At 41.1% G+C, this 20,097-nt stretch overlaps 1 protein-coding gene across 5 annotated transcripts in view; it reads left to right on the top strand.

Moving 5' to 3' along the window:
- LOC124054500 (ADAMTS-like protein 1) overlaps nt 1-20,097 on the top strand; it is an 88,844-nt gene that overhangs the window by 46,550 nt on the left and 22,197 nt on the right. For 4 of the 5 annotated variants that reach the window (XM_046380588.1, XM_046380589.1, XM_046380586.1 and 1 more), the window contains exons 3-6: nt 12,404-12,531; nt 17,571-17,616; nt 17,943-18,179; nt 19,467-19,593. In XM_046380588.1, coding sequence (XP_046236544.1) covers nt 12,404-12,531; nt 17,571-17,616; nt 17,943-18,179; nt 19,467-19,593 — 538 coding nt within the window. Of the gene's footprint in view, nt 1-9,145; nt 9,336-12,403; nt 12,532-17,570; nt 17,617-17,942; nt 18,180-19,466; nt 19,594-20,097 lie in introns of those variants that run through there. The other variant, XM_046380587.1, reaches the window with a different exon arrangement.

Genomic DNA, 20,097 nt, shown 5'->3' on the forward strand with positions numbered 1-20,097 from the left:
GATTTTCTTGTTGACCTACTAGCGAGCACTCCGTATTAGATATGGCAGTGGTTTTGGAAAAGAAGGGCAGGATGGTGGGTGTGAGATTACTCCTTTTTTTTTTTATATAGAGCTGCGAACTGCTCAGGCCAAGCTGAAATGCTATCCAGTAAATTTCATGCAAGGGGGATGGAAAGAGAAAAGAAGACCTGATGGAGTGACAGTCTGAAAAAAAAGGAGAGGCTTAAAGAGAGAAAATGCAGATGAAGTGGAAGTGTGTATGGTTCAAATGAGTCACTGCATGTGTGCTTTTTTCCACTCTGTCTCCATGGCTGTCGTTGAAGAAGTCTTTCAATATCTGTCTCACGTTCATATGCTTCTGTTTCCTTTTTATACTGTTTTAACAAAGAGTAAGTACTCAAGTCCATCTATCCATCCATCCATATTCTGTAACACTTATCCATGCAGGGTCATGAAGGGGTGGGGGACTATCCCAGCTGACAAGGCGGGATACACCCTGGACTGGTCGCCAGTCAGTCGCAGTGCTGACACACAAAGACAGACAATCGCACACGCTCAGTTAACCCAGTTAACCCGATGTACATGTTTTTTGGGGACTGTGGGAAGAAATTGGAGTACCTGAAGAAAATCCACGCAGGCACAGGGAGAACATGCAAACCGGACTTGAACCCGGAACCCGTCACAGTGTTAAGCAGTACCAGAGTATTTAAATCAGCCAAATTAAATGATGATCAGTTTATGATATTCATCTCCCTATTTGCAGTTTCATCTTCCACGTGTGTCTCAGCTTGATTACAGTAGCATATGGGTGAGGAATGCTTGATTGCAGAGCTGCACTGGGGCTGGCTGATGGATTGTTTCCCCCTCTCTAAATGTGGGTGATGCAGGACAAAGCCCAGTTGATGTGTTGAAGTGTGGCTGCTTGAAAGAGTTGTTAGCACTCCCAGCACCGCAGCATATTATGGACAAAGCCTATTGAATAAGAACTAATGTCATGTCTCCAATTCGGAATCAAATAAGGGTCAATAAGATTTCGGGTTTGTGAAATGATGTCCAGAAATAATTTTAACGGTTTAAAAGTTTAAAAATTTTGTGTTTCTCCACACAAGAAATTCAAGTTTGGATTTTGAGAATGAAATCTGTGCTCACATTTCATTGCTGGATGTTTTTTTTTTTTTTGGCCAAACTTGTAACTTGTAACTGACATTTGTGAGCACGTGTGTAACTCCAGCATCACATACAGTGTGGGAACTTTGAGTTTCACACACATTTTTCTGCTTTGAATCTGTTCACGAAAGCCATTATTTTGAGTAGTCGCATGTCGTTGCCATTTGTGCACAGATTTTACAGTCTTGCTTATTTCCGCAATTCCAAATCTGTTCACAAACGCATTCACAAAACTTTTTCATTCATTTCCTGCCCTGAACAACTTTTGCACAACAGCACCAATGAAGAGCTTCCAGTTCTCATGCCCTTTCTAAGATTTTAAACTGGCTAGTTCTTATTAGAATAATAACAGTAATAAAAGCCAACGTCTTTCAGCCTGAGACGAGCCTTCATCGGGAAATTAGTAATTGCATGAGAAGTGTTTTGCTGGAAACCTAATTGCATGCATATAAAAGATTCAGTGAATGTCTCATGGGGAGTTGGAACTGCGTGCTTGAGGTGTCATCCATTTTTTCTTTTTCTTGAATTGTCTCAATATTTGTAGGTCAGTCACAGGTCAAAACAAGGAACCAAAGGACACGCGGCCCTTTGCTGTCCTCGTTACTGCATCATTATTTAACCAAGTGAAAAATGTCAGATTTCAGAGGACGCTCCAAGGGTTAAAGCCTCCTGTGACCACCTTTATCATATTACTATCACTTTCTGTGATCGTCTCAGAGCCAAAGACAATACACAATACATTTTCAGCAATGGAAAACACATGTTACTGATGCGGGGTTAAAAACCGAAACCTTAGCTGCGTGCAGCACATACAGGAGATCAGACACGTCTTTCTGCGGATAGAAAAGCTTCAACTCACTTACAGTGCAAATGCTCCACACTCTCTCATCATGAATTATAAGATGGTGAGACAAACCAGGTGCCTTTTTATTTGGAGTTAGCGGCTTGGTGTCTCCGCTCCGAAAAATTGCAGTTGAACTGTTGTGTCTTGTGTTGCAATTACGAACGAGGTTAACTAGGGAGTCTGTTTCATGTCTGCGGTTCAAAAACCTGCTTCCCAGCTTTGAACTGCGTTTCTCTCAATTCTCTTGACATGAATGCAGCAATTAGTCAGGATGTCGGCTCTGTGTCTCTTTGGCATTGTGATATGAACTCAAATTAGCTGTTTGCTTCAAGTACATAATTACAACATTTTCCACTTCATGCATCCTTTTCAACATCCTTTCTTTTCTCCTACTATGAATCCTAGCGTAACAATACATGTTATATTTACAGTTCTGCAATCCTGATGGAGCCTATTGCAGCCAAAAATCCTTGGTTTCACAGTGCTGATTGCTGCAAGTAGCTGCAATACTTTTTCATCATAGCACACAAGTCCCCAGACAGCCTCTTGAACAAGCTGTCCAAAGTTCGTACTCACCACGGGTCACAGGAAAGTTCTAACTATGTTGGAGCATGGTAAAGTTTGATCCTGTTTTCAAAGCAGCAGATTAAGTTATCAAACCTCTTAGCAAAGAAAAACATAAAGTCACACTCACACGAGCCAGAGAGCTGTCTTGACTTGTTAAAAAGGTGTTGGTTGGTTGGGATCGATTTGATCATAATCCAAACTCTGATTGCCGTCACAGTGGCTGAACTGGTCGGTCATTGCTCCACCACTCAAAATGCTGCCTAATCTGTAATGAGTTTTAGTCAAAATCAGCAGAATCCTCCATCAACTAAAAAACAAATTCGGTAAAAGTGAATAGCAATGTCTCTTGTTGTTCAACAGATGTATTTGTTAGATCTGAAAAGAACAATGGCAGGATGCCAAGTGATAAATAAAGGATTCGAAGACAAGCACACTGCATAAAACTGAGCAATCTGCTATTTCCTGATGTTTACTGATTACAGCCATTACAATTCCCACATGTTACAATTACAGCTGCCAATGACTTGGAGCCTTACGTCACCATTATGCATACCCGTCGCCTTTACTAGGGAGCAGTTCTCCATCTGGGCTTCTTCTTTTTATTCACAAAAACACTACCCCTCCCCCAAGGTGGTTTATAAGCATGCATCTAACGTCAGAGTAATTTATTTTGAAATGCACACGGAAACCAAAACAAATTAGTCACTCAGACAGGAAGGAGTTTTTTGAGGGGGGGGGGGGGGGGGTGACAAGGCCAGGATGTGTGTGGAATGTGAACAGCCCCAGATGGAGCAGTGATGCTTTCTGTTTAGCTTCACAGGACGAGGAGAAAGAGGATGGGCAGACGTGCATACTGATATAAAAACACATGTCAGTCGATGCCTAATACATACACACTCAGACACTGACATGTAAACTGGACAAAGACACACGTAATGCACACTGTCCACACATAATAACGCAATAAAATAATAACTAGCTAATTAAAAATTGAATTTGAAATTGGAGTAATTGTCATAAACCAAAAGAATTGCTTGGTTTAGTAGTTCCATAACTCACTGGACATAAACCGCAACCTTGTAACAAGCTTAGCTTTCATTTTAGTTGAGTTCCTTGTCATCAAACAAATGTAAGTCCGATTTTTAGTTTCATTTTCATTTTCAGTTCTCACTTCCGCTTAAAATTGTGCATGGAGCAGAGAAAAACTCCATGTGGGTTCATCACTGCAAGCAGCTCCTTTAACGAGTTAATCATATGCTCCTCTGCATGTATAAAAATATTGATTAGCCTCCTTAAAGTCAGCTAGTTTACTGATTTGTGTTTGAGTTTTCAGAGAATAAAATAGAAAATGTGTTAAAACTGTTCTGAAAGACCGTAATATCCCAGTCATATGGCAATATGCTCTCCATTTTGAAACGCTGGGGATCAGTTAAGCTTGATGCTGGCTTGGAGTCCATAAATAAGCTGTGGTGCTTAGCGACAGCCCAGGTCTGGATGTGGGTCCCACGCTCCCCATTTCCTTCTAGCCCACCTTGGTGAGCCAGTTAAGCTGACTCCAGCGGCTTTACACTTCTAATTTATACCTATCCGCTTCTGTCAAACCCTCTTTAAAACGCCATGGTGGCAGTGGTTGGGTTAAGGAGAGGGAGACAGGCATTTGGGTGGGGAGTGTTGGTGTAGTGGGACTCTGATGCAGTTAGCCTGTGCGATCACCAGAAAGCAGCTAAAAACACATGAGCTCACCTGGGTGTGCTAATGGGAAAAGCTCAGTGCCTCGAAGGTATGAATGCAGTTTCAGGAAGCAGTAAATGTCAGTGCTGATTCTTAATTACGTGCCCCATTCGTCCTCTGCGCTGGGGGCCGTATGTGGCGTTTTAGAGGCTTGCTCAGGTGGGATCAGATTGTGGTTATTGGCTTATTCAAAATGTCGATTATGATGAAATATTCAATCTTAAATAGCCTGTATTTTCTGGTTGCTTTTTCAAACAAGCAGATGTGTCCTTGCTTGTATTAACTTTTGACTCGCAGTATAGTGATGTCTATATGCATATACATCCTGCTGTTTGTAGATTAATTTCACTGATTTGCAGTATACCGACAGCATTGGTAACTTTTGTCCTGCAGATGTGAAATATAGCCTGTTCGCTATTTTAAATGTTGTAATGTGAAGCCATCCAGCTAAATCTCACCTGATGTTCACGGCCCATGCAAGCTGACAAGACCTTATTATGCAGCTGCTATTCGGAGAAACAAATCATTTTCTTTTCATTCATACTGTAAAAAGTTCTGGGACCAATATCCAGGCAGAACAAATGTCTTCCTCTGCAGAGCTGTAGGGAGTTCCAAAGTCAGAAGGTCTGCTGGACCATATGCCAGCAGAGATGGGTCTGTTAAAGGCCAAGTTGGCTTTCATCTTTCCCTTGTGCACATTATTTATCCCTAAAAAGGCTTCGCACGCAGCACTGTTCTTCCTCCCACCTCAGCCATGATACAATATCCCCAGAAGGTGTGTTTATGGCTCTGTAAATCTGTCATCTTCAGATTACCACCAAATACTGAAACCAAATATTTCTTGTATCACTTGTAGACTAAAAAATTCAACTGACCTTTTTCCATATCAAGTATCAAATAATAGTAAATAATCACAATTGGGCAGTTTAATAAAAGGGAAAATACAATGCTGATCATCAAAGAGAAAGAAGAAAGAAAATATCTGGGGACTATTTTACATTTTTTATTTGCAATTGTTACTTTGAGGTGCTGTTTTGCAGTTCACCTCCCATCTGGCTTGAATTGGATTTAGCTGATTGTTGGGAGTTATATCTTAATTTTAATCCTCTGGTTTTTGGGGGGTTGGTGGTGGGCAGGGATTGTGGTTGATTTTCAGCTGCAGGTCGTAAAATCTCTGCCCTGGTAAAACATTTTATATCGTAGCCCAGAAAGCTTTTTAAACAATGACTTTGGTGTAAATCATGATTGAAGCACATATATCGTCTTGTGGGAGTGGTGGGAGGCTACCATTTATCCCGCCTGAACCATTTAAGTCTCCTCATGGGAGCCGAGGGTTTGGACTCGAGTGTCACTTAATGTCAGTCCCTGGTAACTTTACCTTCATTTGTCTCTCTTTCTGAGAACCCGGGGTCTGTTAACTCAGGTCATCACCCCATGATATGGCAATCTTTTATGTGATCCTTTATTCCTCCACAGAGGAGTAGAGGAAAGGATCAGTTAAACTTCTGCTGCTCAGAAAGCCTACTCGGTGACTCCATTACAAGATGTAAAAACATTGTCAGTTCACATTTAGGCCTCGGTGTTACTTTGCATGCGAGAGTTTTTCTAGTTTAAGTTTACTTCACAGTCAGTGATGATGGACGCAATGATGGTACGTTTTCATTCACTTTTCACACTCACAAGGATTAATTGGCTGGTTTTCCATCATTTAAATCAAGTCAAGTCAGTTGAAAGTAAATGCAAATTTAACTTAGGTCTTCAAATAAGGATCAGCAACTAATTTTGTTGTAATAATATGCTGTAATTTGTACTTACAAATATGAATGAGGACTATAAGTACGATATTTAAAAATACCACAGATACTTTATTGGAATATATTATTTGGGAAAAAAGGTAGAGTGTGACTGGTAATTTAGAGCTGTGGTACAACTCAACAACTTGAAGGCTAATATGTCTTTTTATTTTCCACTTGGACAGCAGAAATCATGTATCTGATGGATGTGAGTGAGGCTGTTTAATGCATCTTTGGTCTTTACATTTTGGACAGCAACATCATTCGTAAATAAGTAAGTCATTGTAACAGGGAACATGTGAAGTTTTTGGTGCTTCTTCATTTATTTTCCTTTCCGTCCGTACATGAGTTTAATGTTGTATGTTTGCCTTTTTAAATGCTAGAAAGCAAGTTGGTAATAACTCAGCTGATTGCTGTGATCTTGGGAAGATGTCAGCATTGCTATAAAGGAGTCATGTTAAGCGAGAAACGTCAGCCAATCAACGATTCAGCTTTTATACAAGGAAAAAATATTTGAAAAAGCGTGTTATATTTGGAAGGCAAACTTCCTGGTTGAATGTCGACCTGCAGTTCTCAGGAGGCTCTTGAGGTACTGCTACAACCTGGCAAGGGTCAGGGCAGAGTGATAACAGAACGTGTCAGTAGACCACTTTGTTCACTTCCCGACTGGGACTGGATTACTTGACCTCAGTTTAGTTTGAACTAAACAGTGTCTCATCAGCGGGATACCAATGGAATCAGTGCAAAAGTTTGTAAACATAAAATTATGATGCTCAACATAGTATAAACATTATTTTCAATAATAGGTTCTGTGTCCATTGTGATGTGTGATGGTGACCCCTGTTGGAGAGTTCACTGTTTTGTGTTCACTCACTTTTACCTCCAGAAAAAGTGATTTAGATAAGCTAAACTGTTGGATTGTTTACAGCCTGTTTGAATTCTCCTCTTTCTTGCCCTGTTGGACCTCGGCGAAGTGATTTCGCTGTGTTCCCACTTTTCAGCAATTACTTGGGGGAATGCAATATTATCATAACCGATTGAAATGATGATGTGTGTCTGTCTGTGGACAATCAGTTCCCCTAATCTCGCATGCTTCCTTCATGCAACCTAATATCCGAGCCTGCCCTTGTGTAAAATAACAATGCAATATATCATTTTTTTTCTCACCTCATCATCTTAGTGGATTAATGTTTAAACTGTCAGGAGACACCTCCAGCAGTGTTGTGGTAGAGAACTGGCTCCAAGTGAGTGTCCGTCAAACACATTAATTTCCTCCTCGGGTGTTTAGTTTTAAACTCTGGGCACATCATAGGTGCCACAGTTTATTTTCTGTAGTCATACATTTGCAAATATGAGAAGGATTTCTTCTGAAAGCAAATATCAGAAGGTTATGGATTAAGGGTGGAAGGGGGTGTAATTTCTGTGCAGGCCTGTGAAAATTCACATGTCCACGTCCCTTCCCGCTGGCACCACTGAATACAGCAGTGTTAAGTGGATGGTTGAATGTGTTCATGTGGCTGTCTGGATCAGATGGATCAGATAATTCCTCAGTTTGCAGAATGTACAGACATTCCCCACTACCAAATTAAACAAGCCAAGTCCCATGCTGTCAGCAACAAGTTATGACTTTTAGATAGTTTTGCTGTGTATAAGTGAAGTACAAAAAAAAAAAATGTGCGTGTGTCTGCGTACTGGTGTTAGTTAAGCGTCGAGACATCCGCTCCGATGTTGTGATTAGGGTTGCTGCCTGTTTGCTCTGGAGTGCAGCACATTCCTTGCAGCCTTAATTGATAGCAATTATGTGGTTTTTGATTTGGTGTTTGATTGGAAGGTGGATTTGAAGCCTTGATTTTGAGGGGCACAGAGTTTTTATTGTCTTTGGAACGTCACGGTTGAAATGCCTGAATGATAGCCTGCTAACTCGTAAGTCACATAGAGGGGCACTGGTGGTTTGGAACCAGCCTTGACTGCTCTATTTCTCTTTAAAAAATTCTGTTTCAGCTTTTGTTTTTGCCATTGCAAATGTTAAAACTGGAAAGCTACTCTGTGTATAGTATATCCCCTCTGTGCCAAGAGCTGTCCGTCCGACTGCTTGTTTTTCTCTATAACCAGAGGAATTGTCCCTCCAGGGGACACCTGGCTTGTTCCCCACCTCCACAGTGCAAATGTTCACTGGCTTAAACTGCCAGATGTTATGAAAGGCTCTATTGAAGTAGACCTTTAGCTCATAAAGTAATAGAAAAAAAGTCACCGTGTCTGAGAAGTCTATCCTGATAGCTTCGATGACCTGACTATGTCATCTGATTTTCATGGGGCCCTCACATGTAACCATGTGTAAAGCGAAACACAGTCAGGGGCCCGGAGATGAAATCATGTGCTTCCAAATATGTCAGTTTCGTTAAAATGCATGTTTGTATATTTCAGCCTTTGTCATAAGACACTTATAAAACAACACTGTAACAACACCGGCAAATAAACACAGCGGCAGATTAGCTTGCTCTGTGTGATTGAGGCTTTTCAGACGTTTTCAAAACAGAGTGCTGGCAGTGGACACAACAAAACTGTCCAGAGGTAAAAAGAAATGAGAAACAGTGGCACGGGCAAAATAAAATTAAAGAGAGGCAGGCAGAGAGGGGAAAAATAGGAATATACACTAAGAGAGAGAAATTTGAGATATCAGGCAAAGAAATGGAAAGAATCAAAGGGGGAAGAAAATTGGTTTACAATTGCTGTCTGTCTGCCATTATTCCTACTTTGACTGTCTCTCTCTCTCTTACACACACACACACAAACGTGTGAAGTTGTGAATTTGAAGCCCACCTTCTTGTTTGAACTAACACGCTTGACTGAGGCCCATTTATTGATTGGCTAGTGTGCCAGACCTGAGGGACTTGCAGGGTTCACATCAACCCTGATTCCTCCCCCCACATTCACATGCATTGCACACAAAAAAAAAACACACACACACACACACGCACGCACTCTCAGCCCTTCTCCCTCCCCCCGCACCCTCCTTCCCGAGTTACTCCTGAGTAAGAAGGGGAGCAAGTCAGAGAGGAGACGGCAGGCAGACAGGACACACAGACTGACCTAGAGAGCAGGGCATCACACATCAGGCTCACACATAGAAACAAACACAGTCAGAACTCCAGCGATTGACTCACATACTTTGAAAAGGCATGGAGCACAAATTTTTGTCTTGCAAGCTACTGGTGACAGCTCTTCTTATCCTGGTACTGTAAGGTTTACTTTTTTACCTCAATTTACATTATGAAAAAAAAATTATTTTGTGTGTGTGTGTTGTTTTTTATTTTTTGTCTTTTATCTTTTGTTTCATCATTAAAACTCCTTAAAATACTTACCAGACCAATATAAGAGATGCACTGAGAAAAGTGTTTTAACAGGCTGCTTTAATGTCTAGAAGTGTGAGTGTGTGTGTGTGTGTGTCTGTGCATGTACAGTTTGAATTTTATCACATTGTGACTTTGTGCAGTAAAAATGCGCTCTTCAGATCCTTTCAGTAACAGCTTTAACAAGGCAGTTAGTGTGACCTGATTTGTCTTATTTTCTCCTGCTGAAAAGTCACCATGCCTCCCCTGTTTTTGATCTACGTCACATAAGTAGACTTGTCATGCATGCACAGGTCAGCGAGCTGTTTCGTCTGAGGTTAGGACTCCCTGCTACATTACACTGACCGCCTTGCTTGTGGCATGACGGTAAGTGCAGTGCCGTGTGGCGAGAAGGAGACGACAAGGGATTCAGCAGATGTGCAAATATCGTATGTCTTGCCGACTGAAAAGCCCATTGCATGTGTATTGACACAGTCTGCAAAAATGGCACCGGGGTCAGGTTTCTTTCCCTTGTCCAGGAGTTTTCCATCTTCAAGGAAAATGTCCTTAGTCTCAGCTGCTGACAGGTGACTTCAATACAATCTGTCCATCTGAATAACATAATGTGGAGATCAGGGATCTTTTATCATATCCTCATTTCCTCTCTTCCACTTAATGTGAAAACATGGGATGAGTGACAGCTAAGGGGGCCTCTGTGGTCATGTTTGCTCTGTTTTTCTCATAGGAAAAGAGCCAGAGAACAAATATGTCTAAATGCTTTGTTGTGTAAATGGTACCAAGCAAGACAGGAGGGAGGGGCAGTGATTCGGGTTAGGAAGGCTCCAAGTGGACATCTGAGCCTTTTGATTATTGGACCCAAATTCCAGCAGGATGGCCATAGGACTAGCGGAGCCTTGTGTTCCTCCGCCTCCATCGAGAACAATAGCAGCACAGTCGGCCAAACAACCTTCTCATCTCCATCTCTCCATCCCTTCATCTATATCCACTCCTCTTTCCTCACCAGCCTTGTTATGCCTCCAGCTCTCTTGGCTTTGCTACACACGACTCCCAATTGAGTGCAAAATTCACTGATTGCTTTTCAAAGGAGAATTAAGGTGATGTGCTAACCGGTTGCCCAGAGCACAGCCTGCGTTTATTTACCGTGGATCCAAACATTGAAATAGTTGGCCAGTACAGAAAGTAGCGCTGTTGCTGATATGTTTGGCTGCATGGGCCACTGGCTGTGTGTTTAGGTCTTGCTGTTCCCCTCTGCTGTTCCTCAGGCGTCATCAGCACTGACAGCCATTTATATCAGTCCCCACGCAGTTTTAATAATGCAAACCCACCACCCTGCTCCACAACATACGGCATGTGTGTTTTTGCTACCGTGACCCAAAGAAAATAATCAAGGCAGTATTATTACCTTGTATCTGCTTGCCCCTGCAGGATCCATTCATCTTTGTAGACTAAAGCACAACGCCATGCTGTTGGAAAAAGGGGCTAAGGAGGTCAAAATAACTTGGCATATCCTGAGTTTTTCCTCCAAAACCTCATGGCTGTGTATCTCAAATGCAAGGTTGGACATTGACTGTAAACTATTTGTCAGCTCAGCAGGCATAAATCTTTTTAAGAGCAGGTGTTACCCATAAAATTCTCATAGGCCCTCCTTTATTCAGCGTGTTCAGACTAAGTGGGTTTGTTGTGCCTCACATTTCATTCCTAATCTGCAGGATTTTGGCATTTTTAAGTCCCTATCAAAAACTCTGCTGGATGTGCAAAGATCACATGGTGGGAGGCTGTCTAAAGGGTACAAAAGCTCCATTTTTTCAATCTTAAAATATTAGACTGGCTAAGTGTTCAGGTTATTGTGGAAAATGATAATTTTTTTTCTTATATCCGTCTATTCCTTTTCATGCCCTTAAAACCTCTCTTGAATGGCGGATTATTTTATTGAATGTGTTTGCACCTCGAGTCTTTTAAACCACATTCCTGCTGCCATAGGAGGCAAATGATTTTGATTCAGTGTTAGATCCAGGTTCCATTTTGTTTTTTATCATCCAGGTTTTCATCCATTCAGCAGGTGTAGAACCAGTGGCAGAATGGAATCTCCTCTGAACTAAGCTGTCTTTGGTCTTGTTCTTCGAGCAAAAAGCAATCTTTTTTCCTTTTCACTTCATCTGAGCCTGGTGTTCAGACAAACTAGCTCTATAACGTCATTCAGCCCCTTCTGCAAAGGGCATTGAGAAGAGCTTGGCTGCTGGGTAAAGCCAAGAGAAAGAAACATAACTCATGTAGTCGTAGAGTAGACGATGAGTGATATTATAAGACAATGCCAGCCTTACAAATAAACATCTTCAAGTTTGAAGTCTGAAAATACAAAAGGCAAAAACATGGGTTGGAGAGGATCTTTATTTTTTGGCTATCACTCTATATCTGAGATGCACATTGTCCTTGCAGTCGCAAAATTTATCTTCTCATAATATTGATTTTGGATCCTGCGATAATAGGCCTACCTCTGCTGCCAAATACAGCATGATGCAATTAACAGAGAGACGCACACAAGTGAGGCCTGAAGTTTTAAGAGAAGAATAACATTTGGCGATCTAACGGATGACTCAGTTATTTGAATTATGCAAAAGAGTAAAAGTCGAGAGCTTCTACTGACTTTTCCTTGCAATCCCTCTCGTCCTGTCATATGCACTTGTGTTTCATTTTCAGCAGCTCCTGGACTTTAGTTCAGGCTCTCAACTAGCAGTTCTGGTTGTTTCGTGTGCAGAGGGAGCAACCACTCATGTGGCTGAGGAATATGCATACAGGATCTTTCATTAGGGAGATTGAAGTATAACTCACTTTTTATCATATTAAAGGTGATAATAGCGAAAATTCTGCTTGGGGGGCTGCGCAAGAATGTCCATGACAGCTCGTGTGTTTAAACATTTCACTCTTCTGTTCTTTTCTTTTATGGTGTGTAGAGCTCACGGACGGCCCGATCAGAAGAAGACAGAGACACTCTGTGGGATGCCTGGGGCTCATGGAGTGAATGCTCCCGTACCTGTGGAGGAGGAGCCTCATACTCCCTTAGACGATGCCTCAGTTCCAAGTAAGGCCACATCTCGGCCAATTCTCTGCGACACATGTATGACAGTGTAGTGGGCAACCGTATCGTTTGTGGTTTTTTTTTACACAGCAGAATATGTAGCACAATAATTGTAATGGTCATCACACGATTCAGATGGTAATGCTGCATGGAAAATATTGCTCAAAGAGAAACAAAAGGAGAGAAAAGAATGTTCTTCTTATGACTTTGATTACAGGCATTTACTAAATATATTTAAAGCCCAAACCCCCGGTTTAGTGAGTTTAATCAGTGAAGTTCTGCTGTGCTGCATTGATCAGGGTTGGATTGGAGCTACATGTCCTGTAAAAAAGCATTTATTTCTCAAAAAAGAATCATTTAAGACACAAACTGCAATTGATTTAAACTTCTTGGATCCTATCTGATTAATATATTTAAAAAGAAAAACATTTTATAAAGAAATGGTCCCTTGAAAGTTATATTTCTATTACGCGAACCAGAGACATAAAAGCATTGACATTTGAGTACAGTACTCACAGAGTAATGCTATGTAATAAGCCCCTAGCTTTAAGAAGTTCTTACATCACAGGAGGAGGAGGATAAACAGCAAATTGAATGTATAATTTCAAGTTAGAACCTTATTGACCTTCAGATAAATGGAAACGTCGCATGGACAATTTGTAAGCGTGTGTTCAAACAGTATCTGGATAAGCTCCTCATTTAAAGAGCAGAGTCCTGACTGTGGTTGGACTGGTTTCCATTAAGGTGCCCTATGATGACTTTAAGATTCAAGAGAGCGATGGAGGAGGGGAGGTCTTTTTTTGGTCCTAATGCAGCTATTCTCCCAGATAAATCCAGACAGCGTTCCTAATAGTGTGAGTAAATCTCACCAATTGCTCCATTGCCATGGGCTGTAATGGGAATGCTCCAAATTCATAAAATTATTATGTGACTGTAAACAGCCCTGAGGGGTCCACTGAGATCACTTGCCCATCCGCCGCCTTAAACTGTCTAGACGGCCACATGAGCGTAAACCTTGAATTCATCAGTGACAACAGGGATCTGATTTTCAGTGATGGCCCAGACAAATCAGAGCATAACAATCAGAGTCACTTGCCAAAGTACATGTCACTTATAATTACCCTTTTCTGTGATAGAGTTGGGGCTCTGCAAGCAATAAGCCCGCGTTGGTTGGATTCCCACTGCTCATCATCTGGGCTTAAAATGAACTGGAACTTGCACTTTGGACCTCTGAGGCCTTTCATCCTCATGCCAAAGTCACCTGGTTGGTAATGCTTCAAGCTGACCCAGTGGGCTTCAAGATTAAAGCTTGAGGCCAGTTGTATTGGGCAAAGTGGTCAATTACAAATGGATTTGAAGAACATGAAAAAAAAAACTGGAGAGACAGAAGGAGTGAGAGGGTATGTTTTCCATAGAAATGTCACATTTATAGACTGGGAAATAGCAACAGGGTGACTTCACTGCATTCCTCTATTTTACAGTTCCCTAAATGTATTGGCCCCTCACTGAAGGTAGCCAGTGAGCTTTGCTGCCAAAGTCACCTCTGTTTCACTGTTGGGGGCTTCTGGAGTCGCCTCAGCAGTGACAGGAGCAGCCAGTGAGATCATAAAACAATGCCACTGTCCAAAGACACGCTGACAGAACAGAGCAGACCATACCTGAGGTCACAACCCAGATGTATGAGACGGTGTATCCAGTGTGCCAAAACCATCAATCTGTCTGTACTAGTTCTGGGAATCCAGGCTTAGAAGCACAAGGCTGTCAAAACCTCAAACTCATGGTGCCAGACCCCCCATGTGTTGCATTGTAAACAATGAGGTCAGTGGCTTTTTGAGGAGTTCATTTCATGATATCAGCAGCAGCAATTTCTCTTTGCCTGGCCAGATTTTTTTGGTCAGGCAAACCTCAGAATGCTACTGACTATAAAAGCTATTGACGTTTTAAGAGGTGTTTGGGGTTTGAGCTGTATGTGGGATGTATAGGTAGTGTGTGAGTGTGTATGTGAAGACGTCCGTGCTCATGTAAGTCAGGCGGGTATGTTTACAAACTTGTGTGTCTTTTGGCAGTAGCAGTAATGTATGGGTTGCTTGAGTAAATGGTAGGAGCCTCCGTCGCACCTCATCCCACCTCAGCCTGCCGTTGCGTGGGAATGAGGGGAGCAGTAGCCTGGAACCGGGTGGCAGATCAAACAGCGTCATTAAAAAGCACAGCACAAGGCCCCTTGTGTGTGTGACTCTTTGGAAAGAGAGGCTGGAAACGGGCCTGCAACACCCTCCAATCCAATACCACTCCAACTCTCTGACCTTTAAACACACACACACAGAAGCACACCAGAGTCAGACAACCTCCGAAAAGGGCCAGTGCAAAGTACAGACTAAACACAAAATACCTTACCTTCATTAGTCCCACCCACACAACACACTTCACTCGATCACAATCTCCATTATTAACAACAGCATGGCTGGTCTGAAGCAAGTGTGGACATATGGATTGGGTGTCTTAGCAAGTGAAAGTGCTGTTCTGTCATTTATAAGGCTCGAGAAACTATTGTCATTCGTTATTATAAAAACAGGTCAGTAGCACTGCTATTTTGACTTGACTAAATAATTTAATGAGACATGAACCCTATTCATACCATCAGCCTTGGACAGGCAAAGGAACAAGTTAGTTACTGAAGAGATGCAAAAAACGTGAATGATTTCGCTGTTCACTGGGTCACTGCTTTGCAGAAATTACAGTCACATTAAGTGACGGGCATTTTGGAATTTCACCAAAGGCATGTCACAGCTGTGTTTAAAGTCTTTTTTTAAGTGGTATGTATAGAAGTGAATTTTCTCCAAGGCAATGACTAATCAACTTGCTGTGATTAACTTGGGCCTGGCACCTTGATGATGTCTTCTACTTTACAGTATAGGGGACCACCCACTGTGTGGCCTGTGCAGTGCTAAAAAAAACAATTCCACCGAATCCGTGTCACATAAAATCCAAATTCGCTTAAGATTTAGGTCTTAAAATAAAGAAATTCTGAATCATAAGCAGAAAATAAATAAATAAGAAAGATGCAGGTGAAGAAGGAGCCCTTAAAGAAAGTCCACAGCCTTTTTATTAGACCGTGGAAGCACCAAATGTACATTACACCACAAAATATCCAGTCCGAGAGAAGTCCCAGAGAGACCATGGAACAGACCAGTCTTACCCCTAGACAGCCCAAAATGTAACTAGAGTTTAAAAGGGTTCACCCTCTTAGTTTAGTGTGTTATCGTGATAAGATTTGCTAATCAGTGCTAAGTACAAGGTACAGCTTGGGCTGATGGTAATGTCAGAAGTTTTGCAGATATTCAGTCATAAACCAAAGTACAAATTCAAAATTCCACCTGATGAAGGGGATAGAAGCTAGCGACACTATGAGACATCACAGGATCGCAGTAGTCATTAGAATTCATTCTCTGGGCACCATGGCCATCGGTTCCAAATTTCATGGTTACAGTAAAGATTATACTAGGCTTTTTTAGGCACTACAAATTCAGCCCCATTTTAATGTGTCCATTCACTTCAAGTGTATCAGTATTATAGCAAAGGTCATGGAACTATATGGTCACAATTTCTTTCAATCTAGCCAGAAGAGCTGATGACATATATATGGGCTTTGTGAGCCAGACAAATTTTACAGCATATCCAGTATTATAAGATGTTATTACTGTGAAGTTTTCATGGTTACAATAGATTTTAGTCCGTTTCTTGTCTGAGGTTGAGGTTATTGGCATGCTAGATGTGTAGTCTTGTGAGTAGTTAATTGATGGCCAAATTCTCTGCAGTTGTGTGTTTTGTGTGTATCTGGCAGTAAAGAGCAGGGTCATATTCTGTGAGTTATGGGTTATGCACTCCAGGAATTCTGACATTTCAACTAAATTGTTTTTCCCAAATCTATGATGACGCCATGATGAATCCTTACTCCCGACCCTAATTTTGCTTAGCCTCCATGTTGTAACTTCCAAGGACGAGAACAAATGAAAGGAGAAATTCATTTTATTCCCTTTGCCTGTTTTTTTAATGTCTAGTTTATATATTGCTCGTCCCACTGATCCAGATCTTTGCTACCTGTCTCTCAACTCTTGGTCTTTGAAAATCTCTTGTTTGGGTTCAAGCCCCATGACCTGATGTTTGGCTTGGCAGAGGGGACTGTCTGGATTCGTCACGGGGTCTAATGTTCTTGCCACATCACACACTTCACATCCACTCCCTACGCTTTTGGAATAATATTATAAATATCCTAAAGTCCTCATTCAACCATGGGCCCAAACTCTGCAATGTTGCCTTCAATCAGGATTTCAGATTAGTTAAGGGCTGATGACACTGGAATTCCTCTCAAGTTCCCAAACTCAAAAGAATATCCTGATTAGTTTCCACTGGGGTCATGGATAATTGGCCTATCACAGTCACCATCAATGGTTTATCATCACTCAGCATCAAAGCACAAAAGAATCCCAATTTTCAAGAAGTGGTTAGCTCCATAATTTGGGCAAAGACACTGCAGATTGTCATGCAGACAGTCGTGATCCAAACTACTTCTATCTGTTCAGCAGACACAATACTGTACTGTGTCTGTGCTCCTACTATATTTACTGTTGGATTATAAAGCAAGGATTGTTTCAAGACTGAGTACTAAGACAAATGAGAATTTAGTATTATATTTTGGTATTATCAGTTCCTGTAGACTTGTGTTGCCCACTTGATCATTTTTTTATCATTTTTTCTCCAGTCCATTTCATCATGTGCGGGTTAACTGTTTGTTCCACTACCATTGTTATGTCATATCATAGCCATTATGATTTCATCATAGTTTATTTGTGAAACGCATTTGTATCATTGTGTCCCCTACTTCTGAAACCACTGCAGGATTACAGTTTCTACAGTTCAAGAAACAATAAGAGTCCATTGTTGAAATACATGCTGCCTTGGGCGAAGATGATTGGTGTGCATTGTGGTTTGTTTTATCATTCACCATTCAAAGTTAAGCCACATGTTCATTTTGTCTTCTGCAGGACCTGCGAAGGGCAGAATATCAAATATCGCACATGCAGTAATGTGGTAAGTTCAGTGAACTCATCTTCATGTAATGTACGTCAGGAGAGGACAGCTTTCAAGTGGTTATTGTTGACATAAACTGAACCGTGCAAATGTTACCATATAATATTAAATTCAGGATTTGAATGTGGTGATGTGGACATCTGATTTTTGAGAGAAAGTGAGAGGTTATGTGAAGGGGGGCATCAATCTAGTTCTGTTTTCCTTTGATATGATGATCACTACTCTGGCTTTCAGCAAACACAGTCTCAAAAATCCTTCAACCGCCATTTGTGGACACAACAGAATCAGATGTTTTTGCTAATTATACAAGTTGCTTTTACTTTCAGGACTGTCCTCCAGATGCGGGTGATTTCCGTGCCCAGCAGTGCTCAGCTCATGCAGATGTGCGATACCAGGGTCAGTATCATGAGTGGCTGCCTGTGTACAATGACCCAGACAACCCCTGCGCACTCAAGTGCAAAGCCAAGGGCTCAGGCCTTGTGGTGGAACTGGCCCCCAAGGTGCTGGATGGAACCCGCTGTTACACTGAGTCCTTGGACATGTGTATCAGTGGAGTCTGCCAGGTAGGAGAAAGAGTCAGAGGCCTTGATTGTTTTCTTTGCTGAGGATTTCATGTTTGTTTCTTTTAATTTATCTACTGTGGATATGACAAGAACTTCAGTTTTTACACATTATGCACTATTTTGGGGCCCCAAGGACAGGCTTTCCAGGCACAACATTGTTAAGAATTTAGATCCATTTTTATTAAGAAAACCTGAAAAATGCATCTTCATGAGTCAAAACAGTATGTGGTGAACAATCACAGACTTGAATTAAATTGAAGGCACCTAAAATATTTGTGAGCTGGCCTTCAGTGAAACAGAAAACATCCGATTTTAATGGATGTCATCCTTGATTAATTTGAGACAGCTTTAATAATAATGAGATATTTCGATTTTTACGAAATTTCAAAGATTTCACAGCTGAAGCAGAATGCAAATTTTAACAATAATGAAATGATGGCTTGAATTGTAAACCTGAACTCAGGAAATGCTGAAAGTCATGCACTGTATCTGTAAAATTATGACCATACAATCCCATAAAACAGGAATTCTTTCCAAAACAGGATATATTTCATTTAATTATATGTTTTTTCAACACTAGAATATATTTACTGGTTCACAAGCTGTGCCGCTATAGTATATATGAATGTAAGAGCCAAAAAAAAAAAGGAATAAATCCAAGAAAAGCTTCACGCAGTTGGTTGACTCACAGTCCTCACACCACACCATCTGCTTTACAAATGAATACCCAATGAGAATAATATTTGAGATTGGACTTTTGACTGACACTCCAGGAAATAGTTTACAATGCATTTTTTTCCCGGTTGAATGACATTTTGTCCCAAGGCATTGTGTGTGTAAAGACACACCAGGATTTTAATACACTCTCTTACCATGCTTAGAATCACACTGTGGTTTTGGTTTTGTCTTACCGACAAAAATTGCAAAAAAGTCCATCAATCAACCATGGATGGTTTCAGATAATGTGTAATAGAAAACAGTGGGGAACGTTTTTGGAAAAACCCATGATTATCTCAGGAGATGTTTCATGCTATCTTAGAAATACAAACAATAGATCTGGTATGAATATGGAAGAAACCAGCAGGATGTTTGGATCATTTCATTCTAACATTTACAGGGTATGAAGTGAAACATTTTCTGTAATAAAATCAATCAATCAATTTTGAAGGTCTAAAGGTCTTTTATTGGGACTTTTACAAATTCTCTTTGTATTTCTTTTTCCTTTTCATTTTTTTTTTTCAGAGCATGTTTCTGTTGTTGAGATTTCTCTGTGTATTATTATTATAGATCGTAGGCTGTGATCATGAGTTGGGCAGCACAGCGAAGGAGGACAACTGCGGCGTCTGCAATGGAGATGGCTCATCCTGCAGACTGGTGCGAGGACACTATAAATCCCAACATGCTTCAGGAAAAAGTAAACAATCTTTACTTCATTTACTTTAAACTCAATAGCTTTTCACCTCCCTGGTTAAGATGAAGAGGTACTCCAATGATTTTATGCATTAGGGTTGTTTTACTTGCCAAGAGGAGTACTTCTCAACTAACATTTGTATTCTGTGGTTCTGGAGGAGCTTTTCCAAGTATGAGAAAATAAGCTCTGATAATGTCATAGTGATGTCATCAGGTTATTTTCTTACATCATCAGAGAGACTTTAAAATTCAGATGTCAAGCCTGCATCCGGCACCATTGAAGTTCAAAGAGGTGGGAGTGGGGAGGTGGGAGGCATGAAGGTCTAACAAATGATGCCGTGGCGTTCCAGTATGGGAAGTGTAGGGATCCAGTGACCCAAAATCACTGGATCCTCTCAGCTCCTGCTGCTTTTATTTTGTATTTTTTTTTTGTAATATATGTCTCATAATTCCCCTAACTTTCATGAAAGCTCTGCAGTCCCCCTTTAAAACTAGCTGTTTAACTTTT

This window comes from Scatophagus argus, chromosome 23, assembly GCF_020382885.2.
Source record: "Scatophagus argus isolate fScaArg1 chromosome 23, fScaArg1.pri, whole genome shotgun sequence".
NCBI lineage: Eukaryota > Metazoa > Chordata > Actinopteri > Scatophagidae > Scatophagus > Scatophagus argus.